Source organism: Gymnodraco acuticeps, unplaced genomic scaffold (genome assembly GCF_902827175.1).
Source record: "Gymnodraco acuticeps unplaced genomic scaffold, fGymAcu1.1, whole genome shotgun sequence".
NCBI classification, from domain to species: Eukaryota; Metazoa; Chordata; class Actinopteri; order Perciformes; family Bathydraconidae; genus Gymnodraco; species Gymnodraco acuticeps.
The window spans coordinates 48893-65013 of record NW_022990507.1 but is presented as its reverse complement, the minus strand read 5'-3'; the positions used below and the strand labels follow the sequence as shown (position 1 = coordinate 65013).

The following is a 16121-nucleotide window of genomic DNA, read 5'->3' as shown; positions in this document are numbered from 1 at the left end:
GGAAAGGTCAGGTCCAGGTTTTAACCGGACTGATTCACAGATCATAAATCGATTGGTCAGATTATAATGAAAGGGCCTCCTGGTTAAGTAGGAGCTTGGATATCCAATCCAATCAAACTTTATTTATATAGCAACTTTAAAAACAACAGAGTTGACCAAAGTGCTGTATAGTCAGGCTTTCGTCCAAACCACAGCACTGAGACTGCTCTTGTAAAGGTCTTTAATGAAATCCACTTGAACACAGACAGTGGCAGAACTTCAGTGTTGGTATTATTAGATCTCAGTGCTGCGTTTGACACTGTTGACCACAACATATTACTAGACCGACTGGAAAACTGGGTGGGACTTTCGGAAACAGTTCTGAATTGGTTTGAATCCTACTTAAAGGACAGAAACAACTTTGTTTCTATAGGTAAATACACATCTGAGTTTACAAATATGACATGTGGGGTTCCTCAAGGCTCCATCTTGGGGCCTCTTCTCTTTAACATCTACATGCTACCACTGGCTCAGATAATGAAAAACAACAAAATAAGTTACCATAGCTATGCAGATGACACACAAATGTACGTAACAATTTCACCAGGAGACTATGCTCCAATTCAAACACTGAGTAAGTGCATTGAACAAATCAATGACTGGATGTGTCAGAACTTTCTCCAATTAAACAAAGATAAAACTGAGGTAATGGTTTTTGGAGCCAAGGCAGAACGTATAAAAGTTAGCGCTGAGCTTCAGTCTGCAATGTTCAAAACAACAGATAAAGCCAAACATCTAGGTGTAGTCATGGACTCTGACCTGAGTTTCAACAGTCACATTAAAACAGTTACTAAATCAGCCTACTATCACCTAAAGAATATATCTAGGATTAAAAGACTAATGTCACAGCAGGATTTGGAAAAACTTGTCCATGCTTTTATCTTCAGTAGACTCGACTACTGTAATGGTGTCTTCACAGGTCTCACTAAAAAATCTATTAGGAAGCTGCAGCTGATTCAGAACGCTGCTGCTCGAGTCCTCACTAACACTAAGAAAGTGGATCACATCACTCCTGTTCTGAAGTCTTTACACTGGCTTCCTGTGTGTCAAAGAATAGATTTCAAGATACTGCTGCTAGTTTATAAAGCACTGAATGGTTTAGGCCCAAAATACATTTCTGACCTCCTGCTAAATTATGAACCAACCAGATCTCTCAGGTCTTCAGGGACTGGTCAGCTTTCTGTCCCCAGAGTCAGAACTAAACATGGAGAAGCAGCGTTCAGTTATTATGCTCCAAATATCTGGAACAAACTCCCAGAAACCTGCAGGTCCGCTGCAACTCTGACTACTTTTAAATCCAGGCTGAAGACTTTTCTTTTTGTCGCTGCTTTTAATTGAACTATTCATATCTTAGACTGCACTGTAACTTTTATCCATGTACTTTTTCTTTTAATGTTTATTTTATTAGCTTTTCTTTTTAATGACTGATTTTAAATGCCATTTTCTTAATCTCTTTCATTTTTTGTAAAGCACTTTGAATTGCCTTGTGTTGAAAAGTGCTATATAAATAAACTTGCCTTGCCTTGCCTATATCAATTAATATATAAAAAAGTAGCATAAATACATTTAGACAAAACCGATAAGACAAAAATAAACTAATGTAAAAGCACGAGACAATAAAACCATACTTATAGCCAGCACAGACTGAAAACCCTCATACATGATGTAAAAACACATTTTAAAAACACAACAAAATAGAAAATCCCAATTTAGAAAACACAGATCTGAAATCATCAGTGAAAGCGGTGTTTATAATTATGCGAGGTAGAAGCATGCACTGAGATGTTTCTGCTGGATGTGTTATTGGGTGCAGTTCTCTCTGGAACACCAGAGGGCGCACCCCCTCCTCATTTGGAGGGAAATCAAGAATAAACAGTATCAGCAAAACACCAGGGAGCAAGTGCAACTCTAAAATGACAGGAAGAATTGTTGAAAAGTGTAAACTTATACAAAACAATAATGATCGTAGTTTTTTGAATTTTACACTCCCTAACGAAGATCTAAATATTAATTTGAGTAAGCTATTTGAAACAACAAATGTATTGTCACTAAAGGAAGGTTGAAAGCAGGGCTCTCGACTAACTTTTTTCCCCATCCTCCCGGAACCGTCCCGAAATACAATTAAGCCGTCCCGAAATTAATGTGGACCGTCCCGAATTTAAAATGTTAGTTTTTCTACATTATCATTAGTTAAAATCATTCAAAGTGACCTTTAACATAAATAAAACATCATACAAATCATTAGATGATAATTCATCAACCTTTTTATTTGAGTAAATCATTCAATCACATAAACAAAGGCCAAATATATTTAAACAAACACACACACAAGAAAATTACTCTAATATTGAATCCAATCAAGTCCCATCCGATTACCAAAAGAATCTAACACTGTCCTGAAGACAGAACCCAGAGTAACCACTAACCAGGATGACAGTCTGTAACACAGTCAGGAGACCTTTACAAACGGCCCCGCCCCCTCGCACACAGACGGGAGAGAGATCTCGTCTGGATTGGAAAGGTAGAAAATACATCATAGACGCATGTTGTAGTCTTATTGCATATTAGAAACGAAGTTGGCGAAACTAAAACTGCGATATAATGTGTATGTAGCAATAATACATATGACATATTTTAAATGTCTCCAGTACCGATAAAAAGTCCAATAACGTCGGAGCTTAACGTTACCACTGTCTTTAATAATTCCGACCCGTTTAATACCGGGGCTCGGTACCCATCCCTACATGGGGAGAGGCAGCATATTGCTAAGGACTAAATACGATGGAGGGTTCTCATCTCAGCCTTATTACCCATAGGGGATGAAGAGGAGTAAGTAAATAAAGAGGCCGGCGCTCCAGGGTCTGGTTCTGCTGTGCGTTTTTGTGATTAACGGTAAAACATTTCAGAATTCCTCCACGGGATGCCATTGTTCATCACTCAACCCGCGAAATACACACACTCAGTAGCCTACATAGCTAGACCCGCGAATTTGCGGGCCAGGAATTTGCGGGCACAGCCAGCTGGGCGGCTGGCTGACAGCCAGCGGCACAGCTGTAGCTATGTGTGTATTTTGCGGGTTTCTAAATGTGCATGTGTGTTTATGTTGACAAGGAGGTTTAATGTGCTACACAAAACGTGCAGTCGGTTTCATTTTCATCGCCTTTTGTAGTAGAGTTAGCAGGGTATTTTTATTTAAAATCTCGTCCCAAATTCGTCCCAAAATTATTTTTTATCCTCCCCGATACTATTTTTTTCGGCCCCGGGACGACGGGACGTCCTTAAGCTCGAGCCCTGGTTGAAAGGTTAAAAATCTTGAAAAACGACGAGTCAACATGTTTTCTTTATATGTAGATTACCAAGATCTCCTGTTGTCAAAGCATGTCAAACATCTTTCTGAAATCATTATTTTACTTTATAATTTGAGTTATTTGCAGCCATCATGTCTGTAAAGCCCTTAGTCTCGTTACAAAATATGCTTAAGTTTGCATAAACTCGTGGAACATGTGTGCCAATCGTTTTTGTGCGGCTTGCCCGCGCTCAAACCTGAGCCACTGCAGTGAGCATTTGAGCTCATACAATGAATGAGTTAACTCAGTAGAGAAAAGCCACTTGCTATGACTTGATGACATGTGACTTGTTAGACGCTTTTATCCAAAGCGACTTACACACTCAATACTGTGGACAATCCCCACAGGAGCAATTTGGGGTGAAGGGACACAACGACATGCTGACTGCTGATCCGAACACCAACGCACAACCCACTGCGCCACACGCCTTGATGGCACTCAGAGAGAGCCGGCTACCTGCTAGCGCTGCGATGGAGCTTTAAGTGGAGCTCAGAGATTCACGAGAGCAGTTTGGAAGTCCCTTCCTGTTTATGATGATTGTGTTCTTCACTCAACAGCAACTCAACCCAGATACTCACACCTGTCCTTTTCACACATCATTAACGTTTACTACTCCGCCTGCATGCAACACTTAAACACCGGTGTGAACATTTCAGTTGGATAGTGTTTTGATATGACTCCTGTGACGCTGGACAAACAGCCGGTCAATCTGCTGCCGCTCGAGGAACGTTAATGTAATCTACATCTCCTCTCTATGACTGCTCTGGCTCTGTTACTCTGTCTTTAGTCTGCTCCATATCAGCTCCATCATTACATGACATTACCTGTCACTTGTTAGACGCTTTTATCCAAAGCGACTTACACACTCAATACTGTGGGCAATCCCCACAGGAACAATTTGGGGTGAAGTGTCTCAGGGACACAACGACATGCTGACTGCAGTGGGGTTTGAACCTGTGACCCCCCTGATCCCAACACCAACGCACAACCCACTGCACCACACGCCTCCTACAGAGGATGTACTCTGACATCAACATCAAGTGTCTATGCTAAACTAAGACAAGGCAGAGACTAAGGCGGGTCATTTAATCCAATTGTACGTGGAAATTCAAATGTTTGGCTGAAAATAAGATGGTGACGATTTTTGTTTCACAATCGGTTTCACAATCACCTGTTTTGTCTTATAAATCACCCTCTCTGCTCAGTCGATTACTGTAATATCTAAAACACGTACAATAAATGAATCGTATTTCCACAGTGTGTGAGTAAATATTCAATTTAATCTTGATTATGATTTGTATGTTTACACTGAGCAGCCTTGCTCTTTCACACACGAGAGTATCACAGGCAGAACGTGGAACTCAAGCAAATTTCCAATATAACCAAATCACTTTATTCCTCTTGTAGTAATGTCCGTCAATCACCCCTAATTATTTGCATGTACTGCTCATTTGAACCCCCACCTTTAGCGGTGGATCACACATGAGCTTCTGATAACATGTTAAATCTGTCAGACGATCTATGGCAAATGAATGTTTTAATAAAATACAATGGTCTCACAGCTCATTGACTTTTCCACCCACAAACCCACGGACCAAGTTCCCATTGACTTTCAGTTCCTCCTATGCACTCTGGGGGTTTAAAGTCTAGTTGCCAGCCCATAGAGCCCTATTGTGAACCCGCAAATGTTGAGTTGATAAGTTTTATGTTAGAAATGTATAGTACGGTTCCCCAGCACATAGAAACGGCCGGATGCCAACTTGCATATATTGGGCTATTTGCACGATTAGCATTAATTACCGATATAGCCCTGTGCACCGAGAGTACAAATATGGCCACTTCCTGGATCAAACAGCCATTTTTGATCCTGAAAATGGCAGAAATGTATTTAGCATCCTCGATAACCCCCATAACAAATCCAAAATGGTCCACATTCAATTAAGAGAGACTGAAGCACTCCTTTGTGCATCAGTCAATCCTCACAGTAAATACAGAGCTAAATCCCAGATCAAATGCAAGCTAAAGGGTCTTTGGAAATGTTTGTTTTTCATGTATTGTGCCTGTATATTTGTCTATGTTGATGTTACACACGGAGCTGCTGTGATGCAAGTCAAATTTCAGACTTGATCTGACCATTAAAGTATTATCGTATCGGCTATAATGCCATCCATTTCAATTAACGCAACTAATAGGCGCTTTCACACCGAGTACTTTTCCCAGGAATAGTTCCCGGAACTATCTAGTAAATCGTGTTCACACCGGAATAAGTCCCTGAGGGAGGATTACGCAAATGAAGCTGCTGACGTCACTTCTTCTGCTTTGGGTTTACTGGCAGGCCGCAAACAACTTCACGGCGTATACTGCCACCCGAAGTCCCGGAGTCCCCCGGTTAACTGCCCCAGGTAAATCGCCAGAAGCGCCGACACCTCCTCATCACTCCACCGATCCCACGTTTTATTTTGTGTTGCCATAAGTTAGTCTCTCTCCATTGGTGCGCTGGCCTAATGCTAATAATGCGAGGAAATAAAATGGCGGCTTCACGAAAACTTTTCTGAGTTTTACGGGGCGTGGTTTGCAATTCGCCCAGCCAAGAATCAGACATTGGAACCGTTTTCTCCCCAGGAAAGTCCATGCTCTCTAGCAGGCACTAAAAAGGGGTGAAAAGGTTCCCGTAAAAAAAGATCTTTTTGGTGTGAACGCAACATCCCAGGAACTATCGGAACTATTTCTGGGAAAAGTATGGGAAAAGTACTCCGGTGTGAAAGCGCCTAATGCTAATTTATGGGCTCAGAACAGTCTCATAATACACACATGCACACAGAAGGATTCAAACTTGTATTTCCGGATCCACACTTGTGTTCTTCAATGCACACACAAATGTGTTCCGTTTCATATACATGTCAATAAAATCCAAATACAGAAAAAAGTTTTACATATGTATTTTTGATCCTCACATATTTGTTTTCCGTTTAAATCTCCTGCACCTGCAAACACAAACCGCTTTCTGTGCACGGATCGCTGTGCATTCGTGTGTGGGTTTTTTGAGACTCCCCTGACGGTCAGCCGATTCGTACTTGTAATTTTTTCTATCTATAGCCAATCAGATGTCTCCTTCATTCTAAGCCAATCACATGAGCGCGCCCCCACGAGGGTATGATTTCTTGCATTCTATTAATTTCTATCATAAAACCTGTACTGTGTGTACTCAACATTTCCGGGTTCACAATGCTTGCAACTACGCTATAACATAATAATGACATCTATAATATCACGTCTTATGAACCCAGCATGGCCCCCTTAGTCAGAGACATTTAATATTCTGCGTCTGTACCTGCAGTGCGAGCTCCTGGATGTGTCTGAACAGTTCGATGTCTTTTTCCGTCAGGTTCTCGTGGCCGGGGAGTTTCTCATCCTCGTCCCGCCAGTCGCTGCCATCCTGATTGTCTACAGGGATCAAACACAGAGTCAACATTGGTGCTTATCCAGTGAGAAGTTTGACGGCCCGTCCACACAGCGGCGTGCGTTGAAGCTTGCCGGCGGGCGTGTCTGAAACTCGACCAACAACCAATCACATGAATCTCCCGCCTCTGACACACAAGCAGCGGTTTGATTGGCTAGAGCTTGTACTGGCATATGATTCGATTGGCTGACGCTTCTGCCGAGGCGTCAAAAGTTGAACATTGCTCAACTTTTGCAGCGAGCCACGCCAGCAAAGCTCCGCGTCGCTTCCCACAATGCAGTTCGGCGAAAAGTGACGTCACCACATTCAAAGTGAATGGTGAAGCTTTCAACGCACGCCGCTGTGTGGACGGGCCGTGAGAGGCAGAGTGCTAAAATGTGTGAGTTTGACTGATTGTTGGCTGTTGGAGCATTTATACAACAGCTTTCCCTGAGATAAACCCTAATATTTTCATTCTAAATCGGGGGGACTTTGCTAATTTATCACAGGCAAGACCATCAGACAGATTTGGGGTTTTTTGATATCATAAAGTTTGCCCTCCTGTAGTTAATAGGGTTGTACCAAGTGTATTTATTTTCATTTGATGCTTCTTTTGAAGTTTTGAGAGAAGTTTTTTAATCTCTGTTGCCATATCTTATGAAGCCATTAAACTAAGAAGATTAAAGTTTATTGCTCAAAATATAAATGTTATATAGCACATTACAAGTCAAATAAATCATAGATAGCTAATTTTGAGACTTTTAACCACGTAGGCACATATACTGTATATTCAGCTTTTATTGTGGTTGATGTGGCTTTTGATTCATTTATAGGCTACAGTAGTTTTGAGTCATCACTTGCATTCACACAGGTTTATAAACCTGCTGAATCACAGACAGAGGGGCCAGAGAAACAGGAAGTGAATGTTCCTGATGCTCTGTCACATGTTTTCTCTTCCACGCTGCTGTCCTCAAAGCTCAGCGGAGAGAGAACTGCAGGTGGCCGCTTTATCTTACAAAGCTATTTATTTCAATGCATAGGCAACAATTTTCAAAGGCAGAAAATGACAAAACAATTGTGCACCATTACTGCCCTCGACCTACAATTTACAAATAAGTGACATCAGGGATGATCTGTTAGGAAAGCAGCTAGCTGACAACCTCTCAGAGACATATTGCATGAAGATGCAGTTTTTTGTGTGTGTCATGATTCGGATGGCTCATTATACTTTGAACAATTTATGTCGTGGAAGTCTTTAAGATTTAGGATTTAAAATCTATAGCCATTTTCACAGTCTCTAATTTTGTTAGTGTACTATTGCAACATTCTTTTTACAGGGTGTTTATGAATGCCCTGTCAAGCACAAAACCTTTATTAATGCCATTTTTGGTCAGTTAAAGGTAGGGTAGGTAAGAATGGAGAAACCAGCTCGAGTGCGCTAGAATTTGAAAGTACACAACCGGAAAAAATGTGCCCCTTCCTTCAGACTTCCTTACAGAGCCCCTCCTCCAACACACGAACGCGCACATGACCAATGAGGGCACGAGATAAGTTTGTGCACAGATGGAAGGCTGACAGGCAGGTAGGCCATCCAGTTACTTTAGCCGGGCCGGCTCAGATGATTGGTCGTGCTTTTTACAGCGCCACGGCTTCCACAGATGACATTTTTTAAATGTATTTATTGTCAAAGCATTTAATATATTCATTGCTATCGGGATGTTAAGAGCATTCCATGGAATATAACAAAAAGTGTTTCTGAAGTGAATTACCCACCCCACTTTTAACGTGATTATATTCTAAAATTCATAAAGTTACTTATAAAGTAATTTAATAAAAACATCTATTGAAAAATGGTATGTGTTTTTAGCAGACACACGGCCACCAGTCCTCACCTCCTCGATCGTCTCCTTCTCCTTTACGACACGCTTTCTTCCGGTTGCGGCACTGCTGTGAATAATCCACCACTTCCTGCCGTGCCTTGCGGCCCTCGGGCGACGGGGTGAAGAACTTTGTGAGGGCGTCGATGAGGCCTTTGGTCTTGTTGTTGAACCGCAGGCTGCCCTGAGACATGTCGTCGTCGTCCCGCATCGAGAACAGCAGCCGGTCATCTCCGGGGTAACCCTCGCAGGACGAGCTGGAGGACGAGTTTGCCGAGGCCGAGCGCTTCCTCCGACCGCGCCCGCCGAGCTTCTTAAAGGGCCGGCCCGGTCTGACGAGGAGAGAGAGGGATGAGTCAGAGACTGAGTTAGCGACTGAGTCCGAGACTGAGTCCGAGACTGGTTGGTACATATGTGTTTAAAAAATTGCCCCTCAACAATTTCCCATGTTCATTTAAAGTGGACCTATCATGCTATTTTTAGGCAATAGCGTAGGTCTCAGATATATAAAAATATATAAAAAACATGTCTATGAAGTGTTTTGCTCAAAATACCAAACAGATCACCCATTCTAGCCATGCCTCATATCCCTCTATTTCACTTCCTGTTTCAAACGTGCTGATTTGGGGTATAAAGCGCTCATGCGGAACCCGGCAGCTACTGTCTAAACTAAATGCTGCCGTGATGAAACGCCATATCATGGATTATCAAGGATTCTCTCTGAAACAGTTTGGAGCTCAAAGGCTTTCTCTCTTGCCGGTTATACCACAAGGTGAGTTCCTTTTTATTTCCTGCTTCTTCACATACATGCTCTCCAGTACAGGTTAGCTCTGAGTGTTAGCGATGCTAATGTAAACACCGAGCATATTACGTCCAAAACAGTCGGGCATTGTTTCTGATAGCAACGTTTCCGATTGGGCCGTGGGTCCACATTTCAGATATTACGTCATATCGGACGCAAATCTGGATCAGCTCCGTTGTTCCCCCGTTTTTAGAGATTTGGGTACGGAGGAAAAGAGAGAGGGGTTTATTTTCTGACGCTGCGTGAGTTCCCTGACACACCGGGGACACATCTTTATGTATAGAAGATATCAAAAAGTGCATTTTGCATGATAGGTCCCCTTTAACTAGATTGAAATAAAATGTGTAATTATTTTTTGATGGAGTAGTTTACGTTTGAATATGTGTGATGCTGCACAAAAGAACAACAAATATGTCATCAAAATGTAATAAATGACATGACATTTTGAGGGGGATTCTGAGGTCTTTTTTGGGAATGTTTTGCCTCTTTTGACACTTGGCTAGGCCACGTTACTGTTTGCCCCCTCCCCCCTGTGAAACAGACTCAGCAGACATTGCAGAAGACGTTGTTTCTCTACCTGTTCTTGGGCCGGCCCAGCGGTGCGTTGTAGCGCCGTTTGATTTGTGCTGCCTTTTCATGTAACAGCCTCTTTCCCTTTTTCCTGGGTTGGCAGATTTGACAAATCCACATGCCTGAGAGAGAAAGAGTCACAGCACAGGTTTATAAACCCCGAGGTGGATTTAGAGCAGACACCGACATGCTTAGGGACGTTTCAAACACATTAGCACTTAATGGTGAAGCATTAGGGGCTTCCTGAGATCTCAAGACATTAAGGTCAGATTCAAGGGAGGCTGCATAGAGGTGATGACTTAAAGGAGTCTTGTTTTTGTTTACCTTTGGGCATCCGCGTGAGGGGAGGATCGCAGCACTCCATGTGGAAGCCCCGGTCACAGGAGTCGCAGAACAACATGTTGTCCTGCACAGCGAACACACACAAAGTACTGAGTATTAGCAAGTTCAGACTAAATTAGCTAAAACGATATAATAGGTCAAAGTGTGAGTCCTTACAAAGTCATTCAGAGTGCAGGAGAGCTCTCTGGAACAAATTAGGCGCTCTTAAACTCACATTACATTTTCTCTCACTCTCTCTTCTTGAGCCTACATTTTTTTAATGATTGTCATAAGCATATTGGTACAACTTATTGATAGGTACGTTTTTCTTTCATGCGTTTCAACTTTCCTGTTTGTTAATTCATATAGAAATATATCGCTCTGTCAGGTCGAAAAACAAACACTCCTTATATTAAATATGTGTCGCATAAAAGCCAGCCTCATGTCCAATTAGATGCATTTCATTTTTGTTTGAGGATACATTATGTGAAGCATGATCAAAGCTCCTTTAATTACCTGACTAGAATTCCACATATTTATGCACAAAAATGCATCAAAATACTTGTAATGTAATGTGCCATTTCAAGTTAGACAGATCTCTGAACATATCCATCGGGATTGGTTCAAGCATCTTCCTTGTTTCCCTTTTATTCTCCATCTTTAAAGACCAGTTTCTCATCGTGCATCTTGACAGCGTGTTGAACATTTTGTCTCGCCGTCAAACCGCCCTACGAGCATTTGAACAACAATGACTCCTCACTCGACAGGTAAGGAGAAGAGAGTGAAATGCTGACTAAAATAGCTCAATCCCAGCGACCACAGACACGTCTGTCAGCATCTCAGTGTGGCACTTAAGCAGAAGAGATGCTCTCAGCTGCTGTTCGACCGCATTTCCACTCACCGCATTCTTGCCTTGATCCTGACAGCTGCTGCAAGTCTTGCATTCGATGCACTGCCACCACAGAGCCTTGACTCTCGCTGTGAGCTCTGGGGAGAACTTGAGACAGGACGGGTGGCCTGCAGGTAGATAGATAGACACACAAACAAGTGAGACTTTTTTTATTTTGTGCTGCTGACTGACAGCCGTGACCCACTTGCATCAAAACCTTTTGGAATTGAAAGCCCTCCCTACATCAAGGCCGGCTGCAAAGAGTGTGTTCAAACATAAAAGACAATCTGTCAGAGATGAGCTCTCGCTGTTTTGAAGAGCAGCAAACAAGATGGTCTTGTGCGGGACAGAAACCCGCTGAGGGAAAAACTCAATCTCTCCTCTGCGTTCACTCGGCAGCAGAAACACCGTAATTATATCCACATCTCTGTGAAAACAAAGACCGCTGCCAGAGTCTGTCTATTACTGTGTTCATCTCTTTCAAAAAAATGGCAGGAGAATAAAAGAAAAATAACCAAAATAAAATAGCCATACTTAATGGTTACAGAATGTCTGCTTAGCAGTGTGCTGGTATTTGCTTTTGAACTGCAAATAGCTATTTAGAAATAAACAGAAAAACAAATGGTTTTTTTTGCTTGTTTCCTAAGTGTCCTTGTTTTTAAATCATATTCACTCAGCCTTGTTCTGTTTTAGGCTTTAGTTGACTTTATGTATGTCATGGAAATGAAAATCCTCAGATACCTTACATTTCACACTTAATTTGATGCGGTCTAAAAAACATCACTTCTTCCTCCCGGGCCTTGCTGTGTGGGAAACATCTGTAATAGTGCGTTTTATATCCACAGAAATACAGAGAGACTGGCAAAATATATATTTTTTAAACCACATTTAGTCTTTCCATCAATAGCATGATGATATCCTCACTAGAAGGTCTATTGTTAGTGAAAAGGATTAATAACTAATATTTTAGTCATAGCTTTTGTGAACTCAATTATCACTGTTGGAGACTTTTTACTTACTGCATGCAGGCAGGGCTGAGTATATATTCATATTACTATGATAGAGTGAAAAGACTCAGATGTGGGATATTCTAATATGTGTCATAAGTTAGTTCTTTCCTTGATATTAAAGGCTGCATAATAGTAAAGTGGTGTATTTCTCTATTATTGTTCTGTAATTTTCCTTCGCCCACTAAGTCATTATATCCACATGATGCCGGTGAAGGCAGTTGACATTAAAACCTCATTGTGGAAATATTTTGTAACAAGCACAATTAACTTTAGACCAAATATCTACATTTCAATATTGACATTTGTTTTTATCTATTTTGATCAAGCCTTACATGCAAGGAAGAACATGTTGAGGGTATATGCAGGAATCCTGAAGTCAAATGTAAGACCTTTTAAGACCCTTTCCATACATTTTAAGACCTCATCGCCACTTGGAGTTCTAACCGGTTACCTTGGCGACACACTTTACCTCACATTGACTATACAGTATTGATTGTCCTTCCTCCTTATCTTCCAACCATTTGGACGCAGACTTGCATTTCCCCATAACGATGTTGTTTAACAACCGGCGTAAACGGAGCTTCGCGCGCTATCAAGCAGTGAGCGTGCGATGTCCTGTTCAGATGACGTCAAATCCAACGGGATGCCATAAATAAACTACACAGAATCACACTACACACCTACGCCATGATTACATTCAGGCAGACTGTAGAATACAACCTCTTTGGACACTTTATATACTTATTGAAAACAAGCTACAAAATGTCATACCTTGGAAAATGCCCTTTAATACTTTTTAATAGTTTTTAATAGCCTTCATTTTCGCTAAAATGATTTATCAACTTTTAATACTTTTTAAGACCCCGCGGACGCCCTGTGAATGCTAGTGAAAAAAAAGTGGATTATACATTTCCATCAACACAAGCCAAACTGTTCAAATGATAAGCCACTTGACTGGTGGACAAATAAAAGTTCATTTTGGATCAGCTGGTTGCATCCTCTTCTCCGTGGTTGTTTTAATCACAAAACTAGAGGAGTGTACCCCCCAAAACTAGAGAAGTGTACCCCCCAAAACTAGAGGAGTGTAACCCCCAAAACTAGAGGAGTGTACCGCCAAAACTAGAGGAGTGTACCGCCAAAACTAGAGGAGTGTACCCCCAAAACTAGAGGAGTGTACCCCCCAGACGGCGCTATGGCCTCGTGTCTCACTGTTCTCAGATCAGCACTCACCACTGTTGCCACAGTCGGCGCAGGAGATGAGCTCCTCCGGCCTCTTGTCGCGGTTCTGCTCCTTGGTCCCTAAGCAGAAGCTGCAGATGGGGATGGGCTCGGCCACCGGCTGGCAGGGAGAGGGGAGGGGTGAGGGGGGGGGGGAGAGAGAGGAGAGACTGTCAGTCAACTTAACAGCTTAATGTGTACAAATGAGACACAACAGAGCGGCCTTGTGTGTCCTGCCACAGTGAATGACTGCTGCTGTGTGTATTAACAGCGCATTAGAAACTACAACGACACCACAGAGCAGTGGATGTGTGAACAGAGGCTGTGGGATAATGAAGAGTGTGAGAGCTGCACTGTTAGGAGTGAGCTTGTATCATTTATGTTGTGTTAGCGGCTGCCATTTGTGTGTCACAAGTCCCTGCTGACTCCTGAGCTGCATCTCGCTTCCTCTGCTTGAGGGGTTTAATTCCAGCGTCCTAATTCAGCATTTATTCTGAAACATGTCATCAGACATTCACTTCTGGCGCGGCTTAAATCTTTTAGTGTGTCCCGGAAACCATGTCAGCAGGTGTGTACTGAAACGCAGGACAAACACATCGTCTGATCGGCACTCGAGCACAAAATGCAAGATGGGTTTTTCTCCGAGAAAACAAATAAGGCAGGAAAACGCTTTACATGTCGTTTAACATCAAATAGGACTTGTGTGTCCAATAAAGCTGAAAAATCACACCCCTGAAGCACTGCAGGTGCACTTCACAGGCACAACTACAAGAGGCGGGGGGGTATGGGATGAAACTTTGTGAAGCCTGGAAGCCCTGAGGGGAAGAGGCTTACTGCTGCCACGGAGTATACAAGTTATTTTTCACTTCTCTACCATCATGGAGAGCTAGACAGCTTTTTAGTCACTCATCTGAGAATGTTCCTGGTTATCCTGATCATTAATAATCACTAGGATTCATTTTTTTAATAATAAGAAAATCCCATATCCCATATATTGGATGACCATTTTAGTTTTTACTTCATATAGCGTTGTAAATTGCATGAAATTATGAGCCGTTTTGTTTATGTATGTTTTGTGTGTGTGAGGACCCCAGGAAGAATAGCCAATCAGGGTTCATACACTTTTTCACCAATGATTTTCAATGACTTCTCCAGGACCTTTACCTGATTTTCCATGACCAAAAAAATAACTCTTTCTCAGCGGTACCACTGAAATGGTTTATTTTAACATGGAACAGGAAAATAAGGTCTGCATCTGAAACATGTTGTGTCTATCTAAAACAAATCCAATAGTAGGCTTACTAGCTTCTACGTGCTAAAGCAACTCAAATCTCTCACCAGCAAAACACCTCGTCAGTTAAATGACATTTTACGTTTCATTACGATACAGTATTTATTATCATTATAGTATTACTATTTCGGTAATTAGATAAAATATAAATTATATTTGATGCAACTTTAGTTACATTTCCATGACTTTTCCAAAACTTTGGGAAAATATTGTTTTCCATAACTTTTCCAGGGCCTGGAATTAGCATTTTGAATTTCCATGACTTTTCCAGGTTTTTAATGACCGTAAGAAACCTGGCCAAATGCTCATGCTAGTGCTAATGGGGATCCTAATAAAGAACAAATATCCAATCCCCTATCAAGAGCTGGGAAAACGTGTTGAGTGTTTTTGAAACGCTGTAAGAGTGTTGTACTCTGATTTAAGAGCGAGCTCTCCTCAAGAGCCGTCTGAGAGGAAGAGGAAAGTGACAGACAGTCTTGACATGTCGTCATGGCTGACACGGGAGACACTTGCATCTGACATCTGTCGCCCAACTGCTTCCACATCCTCCGCTTTCTGTCACAGCAGCAGAGAGGACGCAGCGGCTGGAAAACAACTGGCCTGACATCTGGGCTGGTGTTTGCCAGCAGGCAGGGGGGAGCCACTGAGACGAAGTGGAGCTCTGATGATCTGATGACACCAGAGCGGGGGTGTTTTAAACTCTTATGTTTCAGCAATAACACTGATGGCAGCGGGTCACATGACTGCAGTAAGTTTACACTGGAAGAGGACTACTAAAAGACACCAGAATATAAAGCCTTAAAGCAGGGGTGCCCAACCTTTTTTGAACCGAGAGCTACTTTTAAAGTTGCCAGTCTGCCGAGATCTACCAATCCAAATAGAGAGGCGTAGCCATTACTGACAGCCTACTACCAGGTAAATACACACTTCTACTTGTATAAAACTGACCTTTGTACGATTAATACTTCATAAAATACTGCAGATCCTTTATCTTACCTCTTTCTAATCTACACACATACAAGTATTTAACTGAAGCTACACAACAGTGTTGTTGATACAGAGTTGGAGTTTATTCACACGTCACTACAGTGGGTAATGTTTAAGAAACATTGAACAGTGCTGCCACATATGACACAGGAGAAAAAGAAAAGACTCTGAACCCTTTCTTTGCCATTATATAAAAATAGTGTTGCTACAAAAGTATAAATTAGGCTTACTAATAAGACAACTCAGATCTGAAGCTACACAGGAATCTGCTGCCAAAGTGCAATAAAAAAGACACAATTAATAGAATCAAACCCTTTTTTTGTTGCATTTT

At 41.9% G+C, this 16121-nt stretch overlaps 1 protein-coding gene across 3 annotated transcripts in view; it reads right to left on the bottom strand.

Moving 5' to 3' along the window:
- Window positions 1-16121, bottom strand: part of kat6a (K(lysine) acetyltransferase 6A) — a 52875-nt gene that overhangs the window by 17084 nt on the left and 19670 nt on the right. For 2 of the 3 annotated variants that reach the window (XM_034226898.1, XM_034226896.1), the window contains 6 exons: window positions 13525-13633; window positions 11297-11412; window positions 10399-10480; window positions 10082-10196; window positions 8718-9034; window positions 6718-6830 (listed from right to left, as the gene is read on the bottom strand). In XM_034226898.1, coding sequence (XP_034082789.1) covers window positions 6718-6830; window positions 8718-9034; window positions 10082-10196; window positions 10399-10480; window positions 11297-11412; window positions 13525-13633 — 852 coding nt within the window. The remainder of the gene's footprint in view (window positions 1-6717; window positions 6831-8717; window positions 9035-10081; window positions 10197-10398; window positions 10481-11296; window positions 11413-13524; window positions 13634-16121) is intronic. The other variant, XM_034226897.1, reaches the window with a different exon arrangement.